Source organism: Coregonus lavaretus (genome assembly GCF_964263955.1).
Source record: "Coregonus lavaretus genome assembly, chromosome: 16".
NCBI lineage: Eukaryota > Metazoa > Chordata > Actinopteri > Salmoniformes > Salmonidae > Coregonus > Coregonus lavaretus.
Genome location: NC_140003.1, coordinates 7178418 through 7199845, shown reverse-complemented (window position 1 = coordinate 7199845; position 21428 = coordinate 7178418). Strand labels below are relative to the sequence as shown.

The 21428-nt window shown below is 44.9% G+C and overlaps 2 protein-coding genes across 2 annotated transcripts in view; both read left to right on the top strand.

The window, feature by feature from the left end:
- Positions 1–21428, top strand: part of LOC311143297 (collagen alpha-3(VI) chain-like) — a 159745-nt gene that overhangs the window by 44053 nt on the left and 94264 nt on the right. The gene's annotated exons all lie outside the window — the stretch shown is intronic.
- LOC311143369 (uncharacterized protein) lies at positions 1431–21241 on the top strand (the record flags this gene model as incomplete). Its single annotated transcript, XM_084179210.1, has 26 exons — positions 1431–1461; positions 1734–2333; positions 2470–3066; positions 3179–3790; positions 4095–4694; positions 4831–5427; positions 5540–6151; positions 6456–7055; positions 7192–7788; positions 7901–8512; positions 8817–9416; positions 9553–10149; positions 10262–10873; positions 11178–11777; positions 11914–12510; positions 12623–13234; positions 13539–14138; positions 14275–14871; positions 14984–15595; positions 15900–16499; positions 16636–17232; positions 17345–17956; positions 18261–18860; positions 18997–19593; positions 19706–20317; positions 20622–21241. The coding sequence occupies 26 exons, from the start codon at positions 1431–1433 to the stop codon at positions 21239–21241; spliced, it is 15123 nt and encodes a 5040-aa protein (XP_084035336.1).

The window sequence follows — 21428 nt, the reverse complement described above, 5'->3', positions numbered from 1 at the left end:
TGTTTTTCAATCAACTTCAAAATACAGTATGTAGCTTATACTGTATCTTGAAATGTATTATGTACCATGCACAATTTGCTGATTTAGTTGAATTTTCATTCTAGTTCAAGGCCCCAGTGTGAAAAGAGACATTGTTTTCCTCCTTGATGGATCTGATGATGTTAGGAGTAGATTCACAGCAATACGTGAGTTTGTTGCGAAAGTGGTGGAAAAGTTTGATGTGGACCAGGGAAAAGATCAAGTTGCTGTTGTGCAGTACAGCAACAGTGCAGCAGTGAACTTCAACCTGAATGCTTACAAGACAAGAGATGATGTACTTACAGCAGTCAGAAATCTAAAACCAAAGGGCGGGAGGCCTCAATATACTGGCACAGCCCTCCAGTTTGTGAAGGACAATGTCTTTACTACTAATGCTGGAAGTCGACGTCATGAGGGTGCTCAACAGATCCTAGTGCTACTGACTGGTGGCAGATCTAGAGATTCTCCTCGAGGTCCTTCCAGGGCACTAAAGACTTTTGGGGTTGTAACATTTGCAATTGGATCAAGGATGACTGATTTGGTTGAAATGCAATCAATATCATCTCTTCCAAATTATTCTTATTCAGTCCCTGATTTTGCAAACCTTCAAAACATCCAGAAAAGTTTAGAGACACATCTTGCTCAAGTGAGACCACAAGAGGAAACTAGAGTTGGTAAGAAATATTAAAGTGTACTGGTGACTTACTGTAAACGTTGACTCTCTATATTCGATTTTTGAAAAGAACAACATAAATTATTTAAGTATTAAACAGGTCATATGTTTTTTATTTATTTGTTTTATGTTTTTTTATTTCTTTTTATTGGAAACAGCAGAAAACGACGAAAATAGGAGAGATATTGTGTTTCTTCTGGATGGATCAGATAACACCAGAAAAGAATACCCAGCTATTCGGGATTTCCTCCACAAAATCATTGAAAATCTCAACGTGGAACAAAATAACGACAGAGTGGCAGTGGTACAGTTTAGTAACTTGGCAGTGGCTAATTTTTATTTGAATTCATTTCTGAGAAAGGAGGACATGTTGAATTCTGTAAGGGGACTCTCACATAAAGGAGGAAGACCCCTTAATACTGGAGCAGCTCTGAAGTTTGTGAAAGAAAATGTCTTCATCAGCTCCTCTGGGAGTAGACACTCGGAGGGTGTGAAACAAATACTCATTCTGATTAGTAGTGGAAGGTCAAGAGACAATGTGGATACACCAGCATATGCTCTCAAGGAGCTTGGTGTCTTGGTGATTGGAATTGGAACAAGGAGCTCTGATAGCAAAGAATTACAAAAAATATCCCATGACCCCAGTTATGCTCTTTCCGTGTCCGAATTTACTGACCTCCCCAATGTCCAACAGCAGCTTCTTTCTGCTATGAGGACTGTCATTGTACAGGTCACGACCATGACACCAACAGTAATACCAACAATACTAGGTAAGAAAGATATGGTTTTGATCAGTTCCAGTTGCTCTCTTACATCAGGATGGAGTATTTGATAGCTTTGACATTTTAAGTAGATGCCGCTGAGACCTTTCATGTTGGTTTTATTTCATACCTCTGTAGGAATGTTCTCTATGATAGCAATCAGTCCAATTGAGATTAGGGAAAGGGATGACTTTCATATGACAGAAGCATCTTTGTCCTGTTTTCCCCTTACCAATGCAACATTTAATATGACTCTTTTTCTGAACATTCACATTCACTAGTTGAGAGTCAGGCTCCCAGGAGGGATGTCGTGTTCTTGCTGGATGGATCTGATGGCACTAGGAGTGGATTCCCAGCAATGCGGGACTTTGTTCAAAGAGTGGTGGAGACACTCGGTGTGGATGAGAACAAAGATCGCGTTGCTGTGGTCCAGTACAGTAGAGATCCAGCTGCCCAATTCTATCTGAACACCTACACAACAAAAGGAGAGATTCTCAACACTGTAAGAGGTCTGAGACACAAAGGTGGGAGACCTCTCAACACTGGAGCAGCTCTCCAGTACGTGAGAGACAATGTCTTTACTGCCTCCTCCGGAAGTCGACGCTTTGAAGGTGTTCCACAGTTACTGATTCTGCTGAGTGGTGGAAGGTCCTTTGACAATGTTGACACTCCAGCTTCTGCTCTGAAGGAGCTTGGGGTCTTGATCTTTGGAATTGGAACAAGGAGTTCTGATAGCAGAGAATTGCAGAGGATATCACATGATCCCAGTTACGCTCTGTCTGTCTCTGACTTCACTGACCTTCCAAACATCCAGCAGCAACTTCTGTCCTCGGTGGAGGCAGTTGTTATTGACGTTACTCCAGAATCGCCAACAGTTTTAGGTATGTGTCATCACTGTTAATTAAGAGTCAGGAAGTGTTAGTAACATGTCAGCTGATTCTTAGAAACGACTGTATAATTTGACCACAAGCCCTACATTTGACCAGTCTGATTGACATAATATATTTATTTTCTCAGTTGATCATGACACCTCCAGAAAGGATGTGGTATTCCTTGTGGATGGTTCTGATGGCGCAAGGAATGGATTCCCAGCAATGCGTGATTTTGTTCAGAGAGTAGTGGGGAAACTCAATGTGGGAGGAGACAAAGACCGCGTTTCTGTTGTCCAGTACGGTAGAGATCAAGAAGTTCATTTCTATCTGAACACATACACCACCAAGGAGGACATTCTTGACACTGTCAGAAGTCTGAGGCACAGAGGAGGTAGACCCCTTAACACTGGGGCAGCCCTCCAATACGTAAGGGACAACGTCTTTACTGCCTCCTCAGGAAGCAGAAGCCAAGAGGGCGTCCCTCAGATGCTGATACTTCTGAGTGGGGGAAGGTCCAGTGATAATGTTGACATACCAGCTTCTGCCCTGAAAAAGAGTGGGGTCTTGATCTTTGGCATTGGAACCAGAAATTCCAGCAGAGAGGTCGAAAGGATTGCCACTGATCCTAGTTTTTCCCAGTCTGTTTCTGAATTCACTGACCTCCCCAGCGTCCAGGAGCAGTTTTTCTCCACACTCATAACTGTACAAGTTGAGGCTACACCCATAACCCCAACAGTCATAGGTAAGAACTGATGCGTTATCCAGGACAACTAAAGCAACACACACATATTTCAGTCTCAGGTTCCATGAAGCAATGTTGACATATATTTTTGTTTTGTTTCTGATACTCTTAGTGGACCAAAGCATTGCCAGAAAGGATGTAGTATTCCTGCTGGATGGTTCTGATGGCACTAAGAATGGCTTCCCAGCAATGCGTGACTTTGTTCAAAGAGTGGTAGAGAAACTCACTGTGGAGGAAAACAGAGATCGAGTCTCTGTGGTCCAGTATAGCAGAGAATCAGAGGCCGACTTCTATCTGAACACTTATACAACAAAGGAAGACGTTGTGGAGACCGTAAGAGGCCTGAGGCACAAAGGAGGGAGACCCCTCAACACTGGGGCAGCTCTCCAGTATGTCAGGGACAATGTCTTTACTGCCTCCTCCGGAAGTAGGCGCCTTGAAGGTGTTCCACAGATTCTGATACTGTTGAATGGTGGAAGGTCCTTTGACAATGTAGATACACCAGCGTCTGCTCTCAAGGAGCTTGGTGTCTTGGTGTTTGGAATTGGAACAAGGAGCTCTGATAGCAGAGAATTACAAAAGATATCCAATGACCCAAGTTATGCTCTTTCCGTGTCTGAATTTACTGACCTCCCCAATGTCCAACAGCAGCTTCTTTCTGCTATAAGCACTGTCATTGTAAAGGTGACAACCATGACACCAACAGTAATACCAACAATACTAGGTAAGAAAGATATGGTTTTGATCAGTTCCATTTGCTCTCTTACATCAGGATGGAGTATTTGATAGCTTTGACATTTTAAGTAGATGCACCTGAGACCTTTCATGTTGGTTTCATTTCATACCTCTGTAGGAATGTTCTCGATGATAGCACTCAGTCCAATGCACACATTGCCACTTTCTTTGAATAGTTGTTTGAGATTAGGGAAAGGGATGACTTTCATATGACAGAAGCATCTTTGTCCTGTTTTTCCCTTACCAATGCAAAATTTAATATGACTCTTTTTCTGAACATTCACATTCACTAGTTGAGAGTCAGGCTCCCAGGAGGGATGTCGTGTTCTTGCTGGATGGATCTGATGGCACTAGGAGTGGATTCCCAGCAATGCGGGACTTTGTTCAAAGAGTGGTGGAGACACTCGGTGTGGATGAGAACAAAGATCGCGTTGCTGTGGTCCAGTACAGTAGAGATCCAGCTGCCCAATTCTATCTGAACACCTACACAACAAAAGGAGAGATTCTCAACACTGTAAGAGGTCTGAGACACAAAGGTGGGAGACCTCTCAACACTGGAGCAGCTCTCCAGTACGTGAGAGACAATGTCTTTACTGCCTCCTCCGGAAGTCGACGCTTTGAAGGTGTTCCACAGTTACTGATTCTGCTGAGTGGTGGAAGGTCCTTTGACAATGTTGACACTCCAGCTTCTGCTCTGAAGGAGCTTGGGGTCTTGATCTTTGGAATTGGAACAAGGAGTTCTGATAGCAGAGAATTGCAGAGGATATCACATGATCCCAGTTACGCTCTGTCTGTCTCTGACTTCACTGACCTTCCAAACATCCAGCAGCAACTTCTGTCCTCGGTGGAGGCAGTTGTTATTGACGTTACTCCAGAATCGCCAACAGTTTTAGGTATGTGTCATCACTGTTAATTAAGAGTCAGGAAGTGTTAGTAACATGTCAGCTGATTCTTAGAAACGACTGTATAATTTGACCACAAGCCCTACATTTGACCAGTCTGATTGACATAATCTATTTCTTTTCTCAGTTGACCATGACACCTCCAGAAAGGATGTGGTATTCCTTGTGGATGGTTCTGATGGCGCAAGGAATGGATTCCCAGCAATGCGTGATTTTGTTCAGAGAGTAGTGGGGAAACTCAATGTGGGAGGAGACAAAGACCGCGTTTCTGTTGTCCAGTATGGTAGAGATCAAGAAGTTCATTTCTATCTGAACACATACACCACCAAGGAGGACATTCTTGACACTGTCAGAAGTCTGAGGCACAGAGGAGGTAGACCCCTTAACACTGGGGCAGCCCTCCAATACGTAAGGGACAACGTTTTTACTGCCTCCTCAGGAAGCAGAAGCCAAGAGGGCGTCCCTCAGATGCTGATACTTCTGAGTGGGGAAAGGTCCAGTGATAATGTTGACATACCAGCTTCTGCCCTGAAAAAGAGTGGGGTCTTGATCTTTGGCATTGGAACCAGAAATTCCAGCAGAGAGGTTCAAAGGATTGCCACTGATCCTAGTTTTTCCCAGTCTGTTTCTGAATTCACTGACCTCCCCAGTGTCCAGGAGCAGTTTTTCTCCACACTCATAACTGTACAAGTTGAAGCTACACCCATAACCCCAACAGTCATAGGTAAGAACTGATGCGTTATCCAGGACAACTAAAGCAACACACACATATTTCAGTCTCAGGTTCCATGAAGCAATGTTGACATATATTTTTGTTTTGTTTCTGATACTCTTAGTGGACCAAAGCATTGCCAGAAAGGATGTAGTATTCCTGCTGGATGGTTCTGATGGCACTAAGAATGGCTTCCCAGCAATGCGTGACTTTGTTCAAAGAGTGGTAGAGAAACTCACTGTGGAGGAAAACAGAGATCGAGTCTCTGTGGTCCAGTATAGCAGAGAATCAGAGGCCCACTTCTATCTGAACACTCATACAACAAAGGAAGACGTTGTGGAGACCGTAAGAGGCCTGAGGCACAAAGGAGGGAGACCCCTCAACACTGGGGCAGCTCTCCAGTATGTCAGGGACAATGTCTTTACTGCCTCCTCCGGAAGTAGGCGCCTTGAAGGTGTTCCACAGATTCTGATACTGTTGAATGGTGGAAGGTCCTTTGACAATGTAGATACACCAGCGTCTGCTCTCAAGGAGCTTGGTGTCTTTGTGTTTGGAATTGGAACAAGGAGCTCTGATAGCAGAGAATTACAAAAGATATCCTATGACCCCAGCTATGCTCTTTCCGTGTCTGAATTTACTGACCTCCCCAATGTCCAACAGCAGCTTCTTTTTGCTATAAGCACTGTCATTGTACAGGTGACAACCATGACACCAACAGTAATACCAACAATACTAGGTAAGAAATATATGGTTTTGATCAGTTCCATTTGCTCTCTTACATCAGGATGGAGTATTTGATAGCTTTGACATTTTAAGTAGATGCACCTGAGACCTTTCATGTTGGTTTCAATTCATACCTCTGTAGGAATGTTCTCGATGATAGCACTCAGTCCAATGCACACATTGCCACTTTCTTTGAATAGTTGTTTGAGATTAGGGAAAGGGATGACTTTCATATGACAGAAGCATCTTTGTCCTGTTTTTCCCATACCAATGCAACATTTAATATGACTCTTTTTCTGAACATTCACATTCACTAGTTGAGAGTCAGGCTCCCAGGAGGGATGTCGTGTTCTTGCTGGATGGATCTGATGGCACTAGGAGTGGATTCCCAGCAATGCGGGACTTTGTTCAAAGAGTGGTGGAGACACTCGGTGTGGATGAGAACAAAGATCGCGTTGCTGTGGTCCAGTACAGTAGAGATCCAGCTGCCCAATTCTATCTGAACACCTACACAACAAAAGGAGAGATTCTCAACACTGTAAGAGGTCTGAGACACAAAGGTGGGAGACCTCTCAACACTGGAGCAGCTCTCCAGTACGTGAGAGACAATGTCTTTACTGCCTCCTCCGGAAGTCGACGCTTTGAAGGTGTTCCACAGTTACTGATTCTGCTGAGTGGTGGAAGGTCCTTTGACAATGTTGACACTCCAGCTTCTGCTCTGAAGGAGCTTGGGGTCTTGATCTTTGGAATTGGAACAAGGAGTTCTGATAGCAGAGAATTGCAGAGGATATCACATGATCCCAGTTACGCTCTGTCTGTCTCTGACTTCACTGACCTTCCAAACATCCAGCAGCAACTTCTGTCCTCGGTGGAGGCAGTTGTTATTGACGTTACTCCAGAATCGCCAACAGTTTTAGGTATGTGTCATCACTGTTAATTAAGAGTCAGGAAGTGTTAGTACCATGTCAGCTGATTCTTAGAAACGACTGTATAATTTGACCACAAGCCCTACATTTGACCAGTCTGATTGACATAATCTATTTATTTTCTCAGTTGATCATGACACCTCCAGAAAGGATGTGGTATTCCTTGTGGATGGTTCTGATGGCGCAAGGAATGGATTCCCAGCAATGCGTGATTTTGTTCAGAGAGTAGTGGGGAAACTCAATGTGGGAGGAGACAAAGACCGCGTTTCTGTTGTCCAGTACGGTAGAGATCAAGAAGTTCATTTCTATCTGAACACATACACCACCAAGGAGGACATTCTTGACACTGTCAGAAGTCTGAGGCACAGAGGAGGTAGACCCCTTAACACTGGGGCAGCCCTCCAATACGTAAGGGACAACGTCTTTACTGCCTCCTCAGGAAGCAGAAGCCAAGAGGGCATCCCTCAGATGCTGATACTTCTGAGTGGGGGAAGGTCCAGTGATAATGTTGACATACCAGCTTCTGCCCTGAAAAAGAGTGGGGTCTTGATCTTTGGCATTGGAACCAGAAATTCCAGCAGAGAGGTCGAAAGGATTGCCACTGATCCTAGTTTTTCCCAGTCTGTTTCTGAATTCACTGACCTCCCCAGCATCCAGGAGCAGTTTTTCTCCACACTCATAACTGTACAAGTTGAGGCTACACCCATAACCCCAACAGTCATAGGTAAGAACTGATGCGTTATCCAGGACAACTAAAGCAACACACACATATTTCAGTCTCAGGTTCCATGAAGCAATGTTGACATATATTTTTGTTTTGTTTCTGATACTCTTAGTGGACCAAAGCATTGCCAGAAAGGATGTAGTATTCCTGCTGGATGGTTCTGATGGAACTAAGAATGGCTTCCCAGCAATGCGTGACTTTGTTCAAAGAGTGGTAGAGAAACTCACTGTGGAGGAAAACAGAGATCGAGTCTCTGTGGTCCAGTATAGCAGAGAATCAGAGGCCCACTTCTATCTGAACACTCATACAACAAAGGAAGACGTTGTGGAGACCGTAAGAGGCCTGAGGCACAAAGGAGGGAGACCCCTCAACACTGGGGCAGCTCTCCAGTATGTCAGGGACAATGTCTTTACTGCCTCCTCCGGAAGTAGGCGCCTTGAAGGGGTTCCACAGATTCTGATACTGTTGAATGGTGGAAGGTCCTTTGACAATGTAGATACACCAGCGTCTGCTCTCAAGGAGCTTGGTGTCTTGGTGTTTGGAATTGGAACAAGGAGCTCTGATAGCAGAGAATTACAAAAGATATCCTATGACCCCAGCTATGCTCTTTCCGTGTCTGAATTTACTGACCTCCCCAATGTCCAACAGCAGCTTCTTTCTGCTATAAGCACTGTCATTGTACAGGTGACAACCATGACACCAACAGTAATACCAACAATACTAGGTAAGAAAGATATGGTTTTGATCAGTTCCATTTGCTCTCTTACATCAGGATGGAGTATTTGATAGCTTTGACATTTTAAGTAGATGCACCTGAGACCTTTCATGTTGGTTTCAATTCATACCTCTGTAGGAATGTTCTCGATGATAGCACTCAGTCCAATGCACACATTGCCACTTTCTTTGAACAGTTGTTTGAGATTAGGGAAAGGGATGACTTTCATATGACAGAAGCATCTTTGTCCTGTTTTTCCCTTACCAATGCAACATTTAATATGACTCTTTTTCTGAACATTCACATTCACTAGTTGAGAGTCAGGCTCCCAGGAGGGATGTCGTGTTCTTGCTGGATGGATCTGATGGCACTAGGAGTGGATTCCCAGCAATGCGGGACTTTGTTCAAAGAGTGGTGGAGACACTCGGTGTGGATGAGAACAAAGATCGCGTTGCTGTGGTCCAGTACAGTAGAGATCCAGCTGCCCAATTCTATCTGAACACCTACACAACAAAAGGAGAGATTCTCAACACTGTAAGAGGTCTGAGACACAAAGGTGGGAGACCTCTCAACACTGGAGCAGCTCTCCAGTACGTGAGAGACAATGTCTTTACTGCCTCCTCCGGAAGTCGACGCTTTGAAGGTGTTCCACAGTTACTGATTCTGCTGAGTGGTGGAAGGTCCTTTGACAATGTTGACACTCCAGCTTCTGCTCTGAAGGAGCTTGGGGTCTTGATCTTTGGAATTGGAACAAGGAGTTCTGATAGCAGAGAATTGCAGAGGATATCACATGATCCCAGTTACGCTCTGTCTGTCTCTGACTTCACTGACCTTCCAAACATCCAGCAGCAACTTCTGTCCTCGGTGGAGGCAGTTGTTATTGACGTTACTCCAGAATCGCCAACAGTTTTAGGTATGTGTCATCACTGTTAATTAAGAGTCAGGAAGTGTTAGTACCATGTCAGCTGATTCTTAGAAACGACTGTATAATTTGACCACAAGCCCTACATTTGACCAGTCTGATTGACATAATCTATTTCTTTTCTCAGTTGATCATGACACCTCCAGAAAGGATGTGGTATTCCTTGTGGATGGTTCTGATGGCGCAAGGAATGGATTCCCAGCAATGCGTGATTTTGTTCAGAGAGTAGTGGGGAAACTCAATGTGGGAGGAGACAAAGACCGCGTTTCTGTTGTCCAGTACGGTAGAGATCAAGAAGTTCATTTCTATCTGAACACATACACCACCAAGGAGGACATTCTTGACACTGTCAGAAGTCTGAGGCACAGAGGAGGTAGACCCCTTAACACTGGGGCAGCCCTCCAATACGTAAGGGACAACGTCTTTACTGCCTCCTCAGGAAGCAGAAGCCAAGAGGGCGTCCCTCAGATGCTGATACTTCTGAGTGGGGGAAGGTCCAGTGATAATGTTGACATACCAGCTTCTGCCCTGAAAAAGAGTGGGGTCTTGATCTTTGGCATTGGAACCAGAAATTCCAGCAGAGAGGTCGAAAGGATTGCCACTGATCCTAGTTTTTCCCAGTCTGTTTCTGAATTCACTGACCTCCCCAGCATCCAGGAGCAGTTTTTCTCCACACTCATAACTGTACAAGTTGAGGCTACACCCATAACCCCAACAGTCATAGGTAAGAACTGATGCGTTATCCAGGACAACTAAAGCAACACACACATATTTCAGTCTCAGGTTCCATGAAGCAATGTTGACATATATTTTTGTTTTGTTTCTGATACTCTTAGTGGACCAAAGCATTGCCAGAAAGGATGTAGTATTCCTGCTGGATGGTTCTGATGGAACTAAGAATGGCTTCCCAGCAATGCGTGACTTTGTTCAAAGAGTGGTAGAGAAACTCACTGTGGAGGAAAACAGAGATCGAGTCTCTGTGGTCCAGTATAGCAGAGAATCAGAGGCCCACTTCTATCTGAACACTCATACAACAAAGGAAGACGTTGTGGAGACCGTAAGAGGCCTGAGGCACAAAGGAGGGAGATCCCTCAACACTGGGGCAGCTCTCCAGTATGTCAGGGACAATGTCTTTACTGCCTCCTCCGGAAGTAGGCGCCTTGAAGGGGTTCCACAGATTCTGATACTGTTGAATGGTGGAAGGTCCTTTGACAATGTAGATACACCAGCGTCTGCTCTCAAGGAGCTTGGTGTCTTGGTGTTTGGAATTGGAACAAGGAGCTCTGATAGCAGAGAATTACAAAAGATATCCTATGACCCCAGCTATGCTCTTTCCGTGTCTGAATTTACTGACCTCCCCAATGTCCAACAGCAGCTTCTTTCTGCTATAAGCACTGTCATTGTACAGGTGACAACCATGACACCAACAGTAATACCAACAATACTAGGTAAGAAAGATATGGTTTTGATCAGTTCCATTTGCTCTCTTACATCAGGATGGAGTATTTGATAGCTTTGACATTTTAAGTAGATGCACCTGAGACCTTTCATGTTGGTTTCAATTCATACCTCTGTAGGAATGTTCTCGATGATAGCACTCAGTCCAATGCACACATTGCCACTTTCTTTGAACAGTTGTTTGAGATTAGGGAAAGGGATGACTTTCATATGACAGAAGCATCTTTGTCCTGTTTTTCCCTTACCAATGCAACATTTAATATGACTCTTTTTCTGAACATTCACATTCACTAGTTGAGAGTCAGGCTCCCAGGAGGGATGTCGTGTTCTTGCTGGATGGATCTGATGGCACTAGGAGTGGATTCCCAGCAATGCGGGACTTTGTTCAAAGAGTGGTGGAGACACTCGGTGTGGATGAGAACAAAGATCGCGTTGCTGTGGTCCAGTACAGTAGAGATCCAGCTGCCCAATTCTATCTGAACACCTACACAACAAAAGGAGAGATTCTCAACACTGTAAGAGGTCTGAGACACAAAGGTGGGAGACCTCTCAACACTGGAGCAGCTCTCCAGTACGTGAGAGACAATGTCTTTACTGCCTCCTCCGGAAGTCGACGCTTTGAAGGTGTTCCACAGTTACTGATTCTGCTGAGTGGTGGAAGGTCCTTTGACAATGTTGACACTCCAGCTTCTGCTCTGAAGGAGCTTGGGGTCTTGATCTTTGGAATTGGAACAAGGAGTTCTGATAGCAGAGAATTGCAGAGGATATCACATGATCCCAGTTACGCTCTGTCTGTCTCTGACTTCACTGACCTTCCAAACATCCAGCAGCAACTTCTGTCCTCGGTGGAGGCAGTTGTTATTGACGTTACTCCAGAATCGCCAACAGTTTTAGGTATGTGTCATCACTGTTAATTAAGAGTCAGGAAGTGTTAGTACCATGTCAGCTGATTCTTAGAAACGACTGTATAATTTGACCACAAGCCCTACATTTGACCAGTCTGATTGACATAATCTATTTATTTTCTCAGTTGATCATGACACCTCCAGAAAGGATGTGGTATTCCTTGTGGATGGTTCTGATGGCGCAAGGAATGGATTCCCAGCAATGCGTGATTTTGTTCAGAGAGTAGTGGTGAAACTCAATGTGGGAGGAGACAAAGACCGCGTTTCTGTTGTCCAGTACGGTAGAGATCAAGAAGTTCATTTCTATCTGAACACATACACCACCAAGGAGGACATTCTTGACACTGTCAGAAGTCTGAGGCACAGAGGAGGTAGACCCCTTAACACTGGGGCAGCCCTCCAATACGTAAGGGACAACGTCTTTACTGCCTCCTCAGGAAGCAGAAGCCAAGAGGGCGTCCCTCAGATGCTGATACTTCTGAGTGGGGGAAGGTCCAGTGATAATGTTGACATACCAGCTTCTGCCCTGAAAAAGAGTGGGGTCTTGATCTTTGGCATTGGAACCAGAAATTCCAGCAGAGAGGTCGAAAGGATTGCCACTGATCCTAGTTTTTCCCAGTCTGTTTCTGAATTCACTGACCTCCCCAGCATCCAGGAGCAGTTTTTCTCCACACTCATAACTGTACAAGTTGAGGCTACACCCATAACCCCAACAGTCATAGGTAAGAACTGATGCGTTATCCAGGACAACTAAAGCAACACACACATATTTCAGTCTCAGGTTCCATGAAGCAATGTTGACATATATTTTTGTTTTGTTTCTGATACTCTTAGTGGACCAAAGCATTGCCAGAAAGGATGTAGTATTCCTGCTGGATGGTTCTGATGGAACTAAGAATGGCTTCCCAGCAATGCGTGACTTTGTTCAAAGAGTGGTAGAGAAACTCACTGTGGAGGAAAACAGAGATCGAGTCTCTGTGGTCCAGTATAGCAGAGAATCAGAGGCCCACTTCTATCTGAACACTCATACAACAAAGGAAGACGTTGTGGAGACCGTAAGAGGCCTGAGGCACAAAGGAGGGAGACCCCTCAACACTGGGGCAGCTCTCCAGTATGTCAGGGACAATGTCTTTACTGCCTCCTCCGGAAGTAGGCGCCTTGAAGGGGTTCCACAGATTCTGATACTGTTGAATGGTGGAAGGTCCTTTGACAATGTAGATACACCAGCGTCTGCTCTCAAGGAGCTTGGTGTCTTGGTGTTTGGAATTGGAACAAGGAGCTCTGATAGCAGAGAATTACAAAAGATATCCTATGACCCCAGCTATGCTCTTTCCGTGTCTGAATTTACTGACCTCCCCAATGTCCAACAGCAGCTTCTTTCTGCTATAAGCACTGTCATTGTACAGGTGACAACCATGACACCAACAGTAATACCAACAATACTAGGTAAGAAAGATATGGTTTTGATCAGTTCCATTTGCTCTCTTACATCAGGATGGAGTATTTGATAGCTTTGACATTTTAAGTAGATGCACCTGAGACCTTTCATGTTGGTTTCAATTCATACCTCTGTAGGAATGTTCTCGATGATAGCACTCAGTCCAATGCACACATTGCCACTTTCTTTGAACAGTTGTTTGAGATTAGGGAAAGGGATGACTTTCATATGACAGAAGCATCTTTGTCCTGTTTTTCCCTTACCAATGCAACATTTAATATGACTCTTTTTCTGAACATTCACATTCACTAGTTGAGAGTCAGGCTCCCAGGAGGGATGTCGTGTTCTTGCTGGATGGATCTGATGGCACTAGGAGTGGATTCCCAGCAATGCGGGACTTTGTTCAAAGAGTGGTGGAGACACTCGGTGTGGATGAGAACAAAGATCGCGTTGCTGTGGTCCAGTACAGTAGAGATCCAGCTGCCCAATTCTATCTGAACACCTACACAACAAAAGGAGAGATTCTCAACACTGTAAGAGGTCTGAGACACAAAGGTGGGAGACCTCTCAACACTGGAGCAGCTCTCCAGTACGTGAGAGACAATGTCTTTACTGCCTCCTCCGGAAGTCGACGCTTTGAAGGTGTTCCACAGTTACTGATTCTGCTGAGTGGTGGAAGGTCCTTTGACAATGTTGACACTCCAGCTTCTGCTCTGAAGGAGCTTGGGGTCTTGATCTTTGGAATTGGAACAAGGAGTTCTGATAGCAGAGAATTGCAGAGGATATCACATGATCCCAGTTACGCTCTGTCTGTCTCTGACTTCACTGACCTTCCAAACATCCAGCAGCAACTTCTGTCCTCGGTGGAGGCAGTTGTTATTGACGTTACTCCAGAATCGCCAACAGTTTTAGGTATGTGTCATCACTGTTAATTAAGAGTCAGGAAGTGTTAGTACCATGTCAGCTGATTCTTAGAAACGACTGTATAATTTGACCACAAGCCCTACATTTGACCAGTCTGATTGACATAATCTATTTCTTTTCTCAGTTGATCATGACACCTCCAGAAAGGATGTGGTATTCCTTGTGGATGGTTCTGATGGCGCAAGGAATGGATTCCCAGCAATGCGTGATTTTGTTCAGAGAGTAGTGGGGAAACTCAATGTGGGAGGAGACAAAGACCGCGTTTCTGTTGTCCAGTACGGTAGAGATCAAGAAGTTCATTTCTATCTGAACACATACACCACCAAGGAGGACATTCTTGACACTGTCAGAAGTCTGAGGCACAGAGGAGGTAGACCCCTTAACACTGGGGCAGCCCTCCAATACGTAAGGGACAACGTCTTTACTGCCTCCTCAGGAAGCAGAAGCCAAGAGGGCGTCCCTCAGATGCTGATACTTCTGAGTGGGGGAAGGTCCAGTGATAATGTTGACATACCAGCTTCTGCCCTGAAAAAGAGTGGGGTCTTGATCTTTGGCATTGGAACCAGAAATTCCAGCAGAGAGGTCGAAAGGATTGCCACTGATCCTAGTTTTTCCCAGTCTGTTTCTGAATTCACTGACCTCCCCAGCATCCAGGAGCAGTTTTTCTCCACACTCATAACTGTACAAGTTGAGGCTACACCCATAACCCCAACAGTCATAGGTAAGAACTGATGCGTTATCCAGGACAACTAAAGCAACACACACATATTTCAGTCTCAGGTTCCATGAAGCAATGTTGACATATATTTTTGTTTTGTTTCTGATACTCTTAGTGGACCAAAGCATTGCCAGAAAGGATGTAGTATTCCTGCTGGATGGTTCTGATGGAACTAAGAATGGCTTCCCAGCAATGCGTGACTTTGTTCAAAGAGTGGTAGAGAAACTCACTGTGGAGGAAAACAGAGATCGAGTCTCTGTGGTCCAGTATAGCAGAGAATCAGAGGCCCACTTCTATCTGAACACTCATACAACAAAGGAAGACGTTGTGGAGACCGTAAGAGGCCTGAGGCACAAAGGAGGGAGACCCCTCAACACTGGGGCAGCTCTCCAGTATGTCAGGGACAATGTCTTTACTGCCTCCTCCGGAAGTAGGCGCCTTGAAGGGGTTCCACAGATTCTGATACTGTTGAATGGTGGAAGGTCCTTTGACAATGTAGATACACCAGCGTCTGCTCTCAAGGAGCTTGGTGTCTTGGTGTTTGGAATTGGAACAAGGAGCTCTGATAGCAGAGAATTACAAAAGATATCCTATGACCCCAGCTATGCTCTTTCCGTGTCTGAATTTACTGACCTCCCCAATGTCCAACAGCAGCTTCTTTCTGCTATAAGCACTGTCATTGTACAGGTGACAACCATGACACCAACAGTAATACCAACAATACTAGGTAAGAAAGATATGGTTTTGATCAGTTCCATTTGCTCTCTTACATCAGGATGGAGTATTTGATAGCTTTGACATTTTAAGTAGATGCACCTGAGACCTTTCATGTTGGTTTCAATTCATACCTCTGTAGGAATGTTCTCGATGATAGCACTCAGTCCAATGCACACATTGCCACTTTCTTTGAACAGTTGTTTGAGATTAGGGAAAGGGATGACTTTCATATGACAGAAGCATCTTTGTCCTGTTTTTCCCTTACCAATGCAACATTTAATATGACTCTTTTTCTGAACATTCACATTCACTAGTTGAGAGTCAGGCTCCCAGGAGGGATGTCGTGTTCTTGCTGGATGGATCTGATGGCACTAGGAGTGGATTCCCAGCAATGCGGGACTTTGTTCAAAGAGTGGTGGAGACACTCGGTGTGGATGAGAACAAAGATCGCGTTGCTGTGGTCCAGTACAGTAGAGATCCAGCTGCCCAATTCTATCTGAACACCTACACAACAAAAGGAGAGATTCTCAACACTGTAAGAGGTCTGAGACACAAAGGTGGGAGACCTCTCAACACTGGAGCAGCTCTCCAGTACGTGAGAGACAATGTCTTTACTGCCTCCTCCGGAAGTCGACGCTTTGAAGGTGTTCCACAGTTACTGATTCTGCTGAGTGGTGGAAGGTCCTTTGACAATGTTGACACTCCAGCTTCTGCTCTGAAGGAGCTTGGGGTCTTGATCTTTGGAATTGGAACAAGGAGTTCTGATAGCAGAGAATTGCAGAGGATATCACATGATCCCAGTTACGCTCTGTCTGTCTCTGACTTCACTGACCTTCCAAACATCCAGCAGCAACTTCTGTCCTCGGTGGAGGCAGTTGTTATTGACGTTACTCCAGAATCGCCAACAGTTTTAGGTATGTGTCATCACTGTTAATTAAGAGTCAGGAAGTGTTAGTACCATGTCAGCTGATTCTTAGAAACGACTGTATAATTTGACCACAAGCCCTACATTTGACCAGTCTGATTGACATAATCTATTTCTTTTCTCAGTTGATCATGACACCTCCAGAAAGGATGTGGTATTCCTTGTGGATGGTTCTGATGGCGCAAGGAATGGATTCCCAGCAATGCGTGATTTTGTTCAGAGAGTAGTGGGGAAACTCAATGTGGGAGGAGACAAAGACCGCGTTTCTGTTGTCCAGTACGGTAGAGATCAAGAAGTTCATTTCTATCTGAACACATACACCACCAAGGAGGACATTCTTGACACTGTCAGAAGTCTGAGGCACAGAGGAGGTAGACCCCTTAACACTGGGGCAGCCCTCCAATACGTAAGGGACAACGTCTTTACTGCCTCCTCAGGAAGCAGAAGCCAAGAGGGCGTCCCTCAGATGCTGATACTTCTGAGTGGGGGAAGGTCCAGTGATAATGTTGACATACCAGCTTCTGCCCTGAAAAAGAGTGGGGTCTTGATCTTTGGCATTGGAACCAGAAATTCCAGCAGAGAGGTCGAAAGGATTGCCACTGATCCTAGTTTTTCCCAGTCTGTTTCTGAATTCACTGACCTCCCCAGCATCCAGGAGCAGTTTTTCTCCACACTCATAACTGTACAAGTTGAGGCTACACCCATAACCCCAACAGTCATAGGTAAGAACTGATGCGTTATCCAGGACAACTAAAGCAACACACACATATTTCAGTCTCAGGTTCCATGAAGCAATGTTGACATATATTTTTGTTTTGTTTCTGATACTCTTAGTGGACCAAAGCATTGCCAGAAAGGATGTAGTATTCCTGCTGGATGGTTCTGATGGAACTAAGAATGGCTTCCCAGCAATGCGTGACTTTGTTCAAAGAGTGGTAGAGAAACTCACTGTGGAGGAAAACAGAGATCGAGTCTCTGTGGTCCAGTATAGCAGAGAATCAGAGGCCCACTTCTATCTGAACACTCATACAACAAAGGAAGACGTTGTGGAGACCGTAAGAGGCCTGAGGCACAAAGGAGGGAGACCCCTCAACACTGGGGCAGCTCTCCAGTATGTCAGGGACAATGTCTTTACTGCCTCCTCCGGAAGTAGGCGCCTTGAAGGGGTTCCACAGATTCTGATACTGTTGAATGGTGGAAGGTCCTTTGACAATGTAGATACACCAGCGTCTGCTCTCAAGGAGCTTGGTGTCTTGGTGTTTGGAATTGGAACAAGGAGCTCTGATAGCAGAGAATTACAAAAGATATCCTATGACCCCAGCTATGCTCTTTCCGTGTCTGAATTTACTGACCTCCCCAATGTCCAACAGCAGCTTCTTTCTGCTATAAGCACTGTCATTGTACAGGTGACAACCATGACACCAACAGTAATACCAACAATACTAGGTAAGAAAGATATGGTTTTGATCAGTTCCATTTGCTCTCTTACATCAGGATGGAGTATTTGATAGCTTTGACATTTTAAGTAGATGCACCTGAGACCTTTCATGTTGGTTTCAATTCATACCTCTGTAGGAATGTTCTCGATGATAGCACTCAGTCCAATGCACACATTGCCACTTTCTTTGAACAGTTGTTTGAGATTAGGGAAAGGGATGACTTTCATATGACAGAAGCATCTTTGTCCTGTTTTTCCCTTACCAATGCAACATTTAATATGACTCTTTTTCTGAACATTCACATTCACTAGTTGAGAGTCAGGCTCCCAGGAGGGATGTCGTGTTCTTGCTGGATGGATCTGATGGCACTAGGAGTGGATTCCCAGCAATGCGGGACTTTGTTCAAAGAGTGGTGGAGACACTCGGTGTGGATGAGAACAAAGATCGCGTTGCTGTGGTCCAGTACAGTAGAGATCCAGCTGCCCAATTCTATCTGAACACCTACACAACAAAAGGAGAGATTCTCAACACTGTAAGAGGTCTGAGACACAAAGGTGGGAGACCTCTCAACACTGGAGCAGCTCTCCAGTACGTGAGAGACAATGTCTTTACTGCCTCCTCCGGAAGTCGACGCTTTGAAGGTGTTCCACAGTTACTGATTCTGCTGAGTGGTGGAAGGTCCTTTGACAATGTTGACACTCCAGCTTCTGCTCTGAAGGAGCTTGGGGTCTTGATCTTTGGAATTGGAACAAGGAGTTCTGATAGCAGAGAATTGCAGAGGATATCACATGATCCCAGTTACGCTCTGTCTGTCTCTGACTTCACTGACCTTCCAAACATCCAGCAGCAACTTCTGTCCTCGGTGGAGGCAGTTGTTATTGACGTTACTCCAGAATCGCCAACAGTTTTAGGTATGTGTCATCACTGTTAATTAAGAGTCAGGAAGTGTTAGTACCATGTCAGCTGATTCTTAGAAACGACTGTATAATTTGACCACAAGCCCTACATTTGACCAGTCTGATTGACATAATCTATTTCTTTTCTCAGTTGATCATGACACCTCCAGAAAGGATGTGGTATTCCTTGTGGATGGTTCTGATGGCGCAAGGAATGGATTCCCAGCAATGCGTGATTTTGTTCAGAGAGTAGTGGGGAAACTCAATGTGGGAGGAGACAAAGACCGCGTTTCTGTTGTCCAGTACGGTAGAGATCAAGAAGTTCATTTCTATCTGAACACATACACCACCAAGGAGGACATTCTTGACACTGTCAGAAGTCTGAGGCACAGAGGAGGTAGACCCCTTAACACTGGGGCAGCCCTCCAATACGTAAGGGACAACGTCTTTACTGCCTCCTCAGGAAGCAGAAGCCAAGAGGGCGTCCCTCAGATGCTGATACTTCTGAGTGGGGGAAGGTCCAGTGATAATGTTGACATACCAGCTTCTGCCCTGAAAAAGAGTGGGGTCTTGATCTTTGGCATTGGAACCAGAAATTCCAGCAGAGAGGTCGAAAGGATTGCCACTGATCCTAGTTTTTCCCAGTCTGTTTCTGAATTCACTGACCTCCCCAGCATCCAGGAGCAGTTTTTCTCCACACTCATAACTGTACAAGTTGAGGCTACACCCATAACCCCAACAGTCATAGGTAAGAACTGATGCGTTATCCAGGACAACTAAAGCAACACACACATATTTCAGTCTCAGGTTCCATGAAGCAATGTTGACATATATTTTTGTTTTGTTTCTGATACTCTTAGTGGACCAAAGCATTGCCAGAAAGGATGTAGTATTCCTGCTGGATGGTTCTGATGGAACTAAGAATGGCTTCCCAGCAATGCGTGACTTTGTTCAAAGAGTGGTAGAGAAACTCACTGTGGAGGAAAACAGAGATCGAGTCTCTGTGGTCCAGTATAGCAGAGAATCAGAGGCCCACTTCTATCTGAACACTCATACAACAAAGGAAGACGTTGTGGAGACCGTAAGAGGCCTGAGGCACAAAGGAGGGAGACCCCTCAACACTGGGGCAGCTCTCCAGTATGTCAGGGACAATGTCTTTACTGCCTCCTCCGGAAGTAGGCGCCTTGAAGGGGTTCCACAGATTCTGATACTGTTGAATGGTGGAAGGTCCTTTGACAATGTAGATACACCAGCGTCTGCTCTCAAGGAGCTTGGTGTCTTGGTGTTTGGAATTGGAACAAGGAGCTCTGATAGCAGAGAATTACAAAAGATATCCTATGACCCCAGCTATGCTCTTTCCGTGTCTGAATTTACTGACCTCCCCAATGTCCAACAGCAGCTTCTTTCTGCTATAAGCACTGTCATTGTACAGGTGACAACCATGACACCAACAGTAATACCAACAATACTAGGTAAGAAAGATATGGTTTTGATCAGTTCCATTTGCTCTCTTACATCAGGATGGAGTATTTGATAGCTTTGACATTTTAAGTAGATGCACCTGAGACCTTTCATGTTGGTTTCAATTCATACCTCTGTAGGAATGTTCTCGATGATAGCACTCAGTCCAATGCACACATTGCCACTTTCTTTGAACAGTTGTTTGAGATTAGGGAAAGGGATGACTTTCATATGACAGAAGCATCTTTGTCCTGTTTTTCCCTTACCAATGCAACATTTAATATGACTCTTTTTCTGAACATTCACATTCACTAGTTGAGAGTCAGGCTCCCAGGAGGGATGTCGTGTTCTTGCTGGATGGATCTGATGGCACTAGGAGTGGATTCCCAGCAATGCGGGACTTTGTTCAAAGAGTGGTGGAGACACTCGGTGTGGATGAGAACAAAGATCGCGTTGCTGTGGTCCAGTACAGTAGAGATCCAGCTGCCCAATTCTATCTGAACACCTACACAACAAAAGGAGAGATTCTCAACACTGTAAGAGGTCTGAGACACAAAGGTGGGAGACCTCTCAACACTGGAGCAGCTCTCCAGTACGTGAGAGACAATGTCTTTACTGCCTCCTCCGGAAGTCGACGCTTTGAAGGTGTTCCACAGTTACTGATTCTGCTGAGTGGTGGAAGGTCCTTTGACAATGTTGACACTCCAGCTTCTGCTCTGAAGGAGCTTGGGGTCTTGATCTTTGGAATTGGAACAAGGAGTTCTGATAGCAGAGAATTGCAGAGGATATCACATGATCCCAGTTACGCTCTGTCTGTCTCTGACTTCACTGACCTTCCAAACATCCAGCAGCAACTTCTGTCCTCGGTGGAGGCAGTTGTTATTGACGTTACTCCAGAATCGCCAACAGTTTTAGGTATGTGTCATCACTGTTAATTAAGAGTCAGGAAGTGTTAGTACCATGTCAGCTGATTCTTAGAAACGACTGTATAATTTGACCACAAGCCCTACATTTGACCAGTCTGATTGACATAATCTATTTCTTTTCTCAGTTGATCATGACACCTCCAGAAAGGATGTGGTATTCCTTGTGGATGGTTCTGATGGCGCAAGGAATGGATTC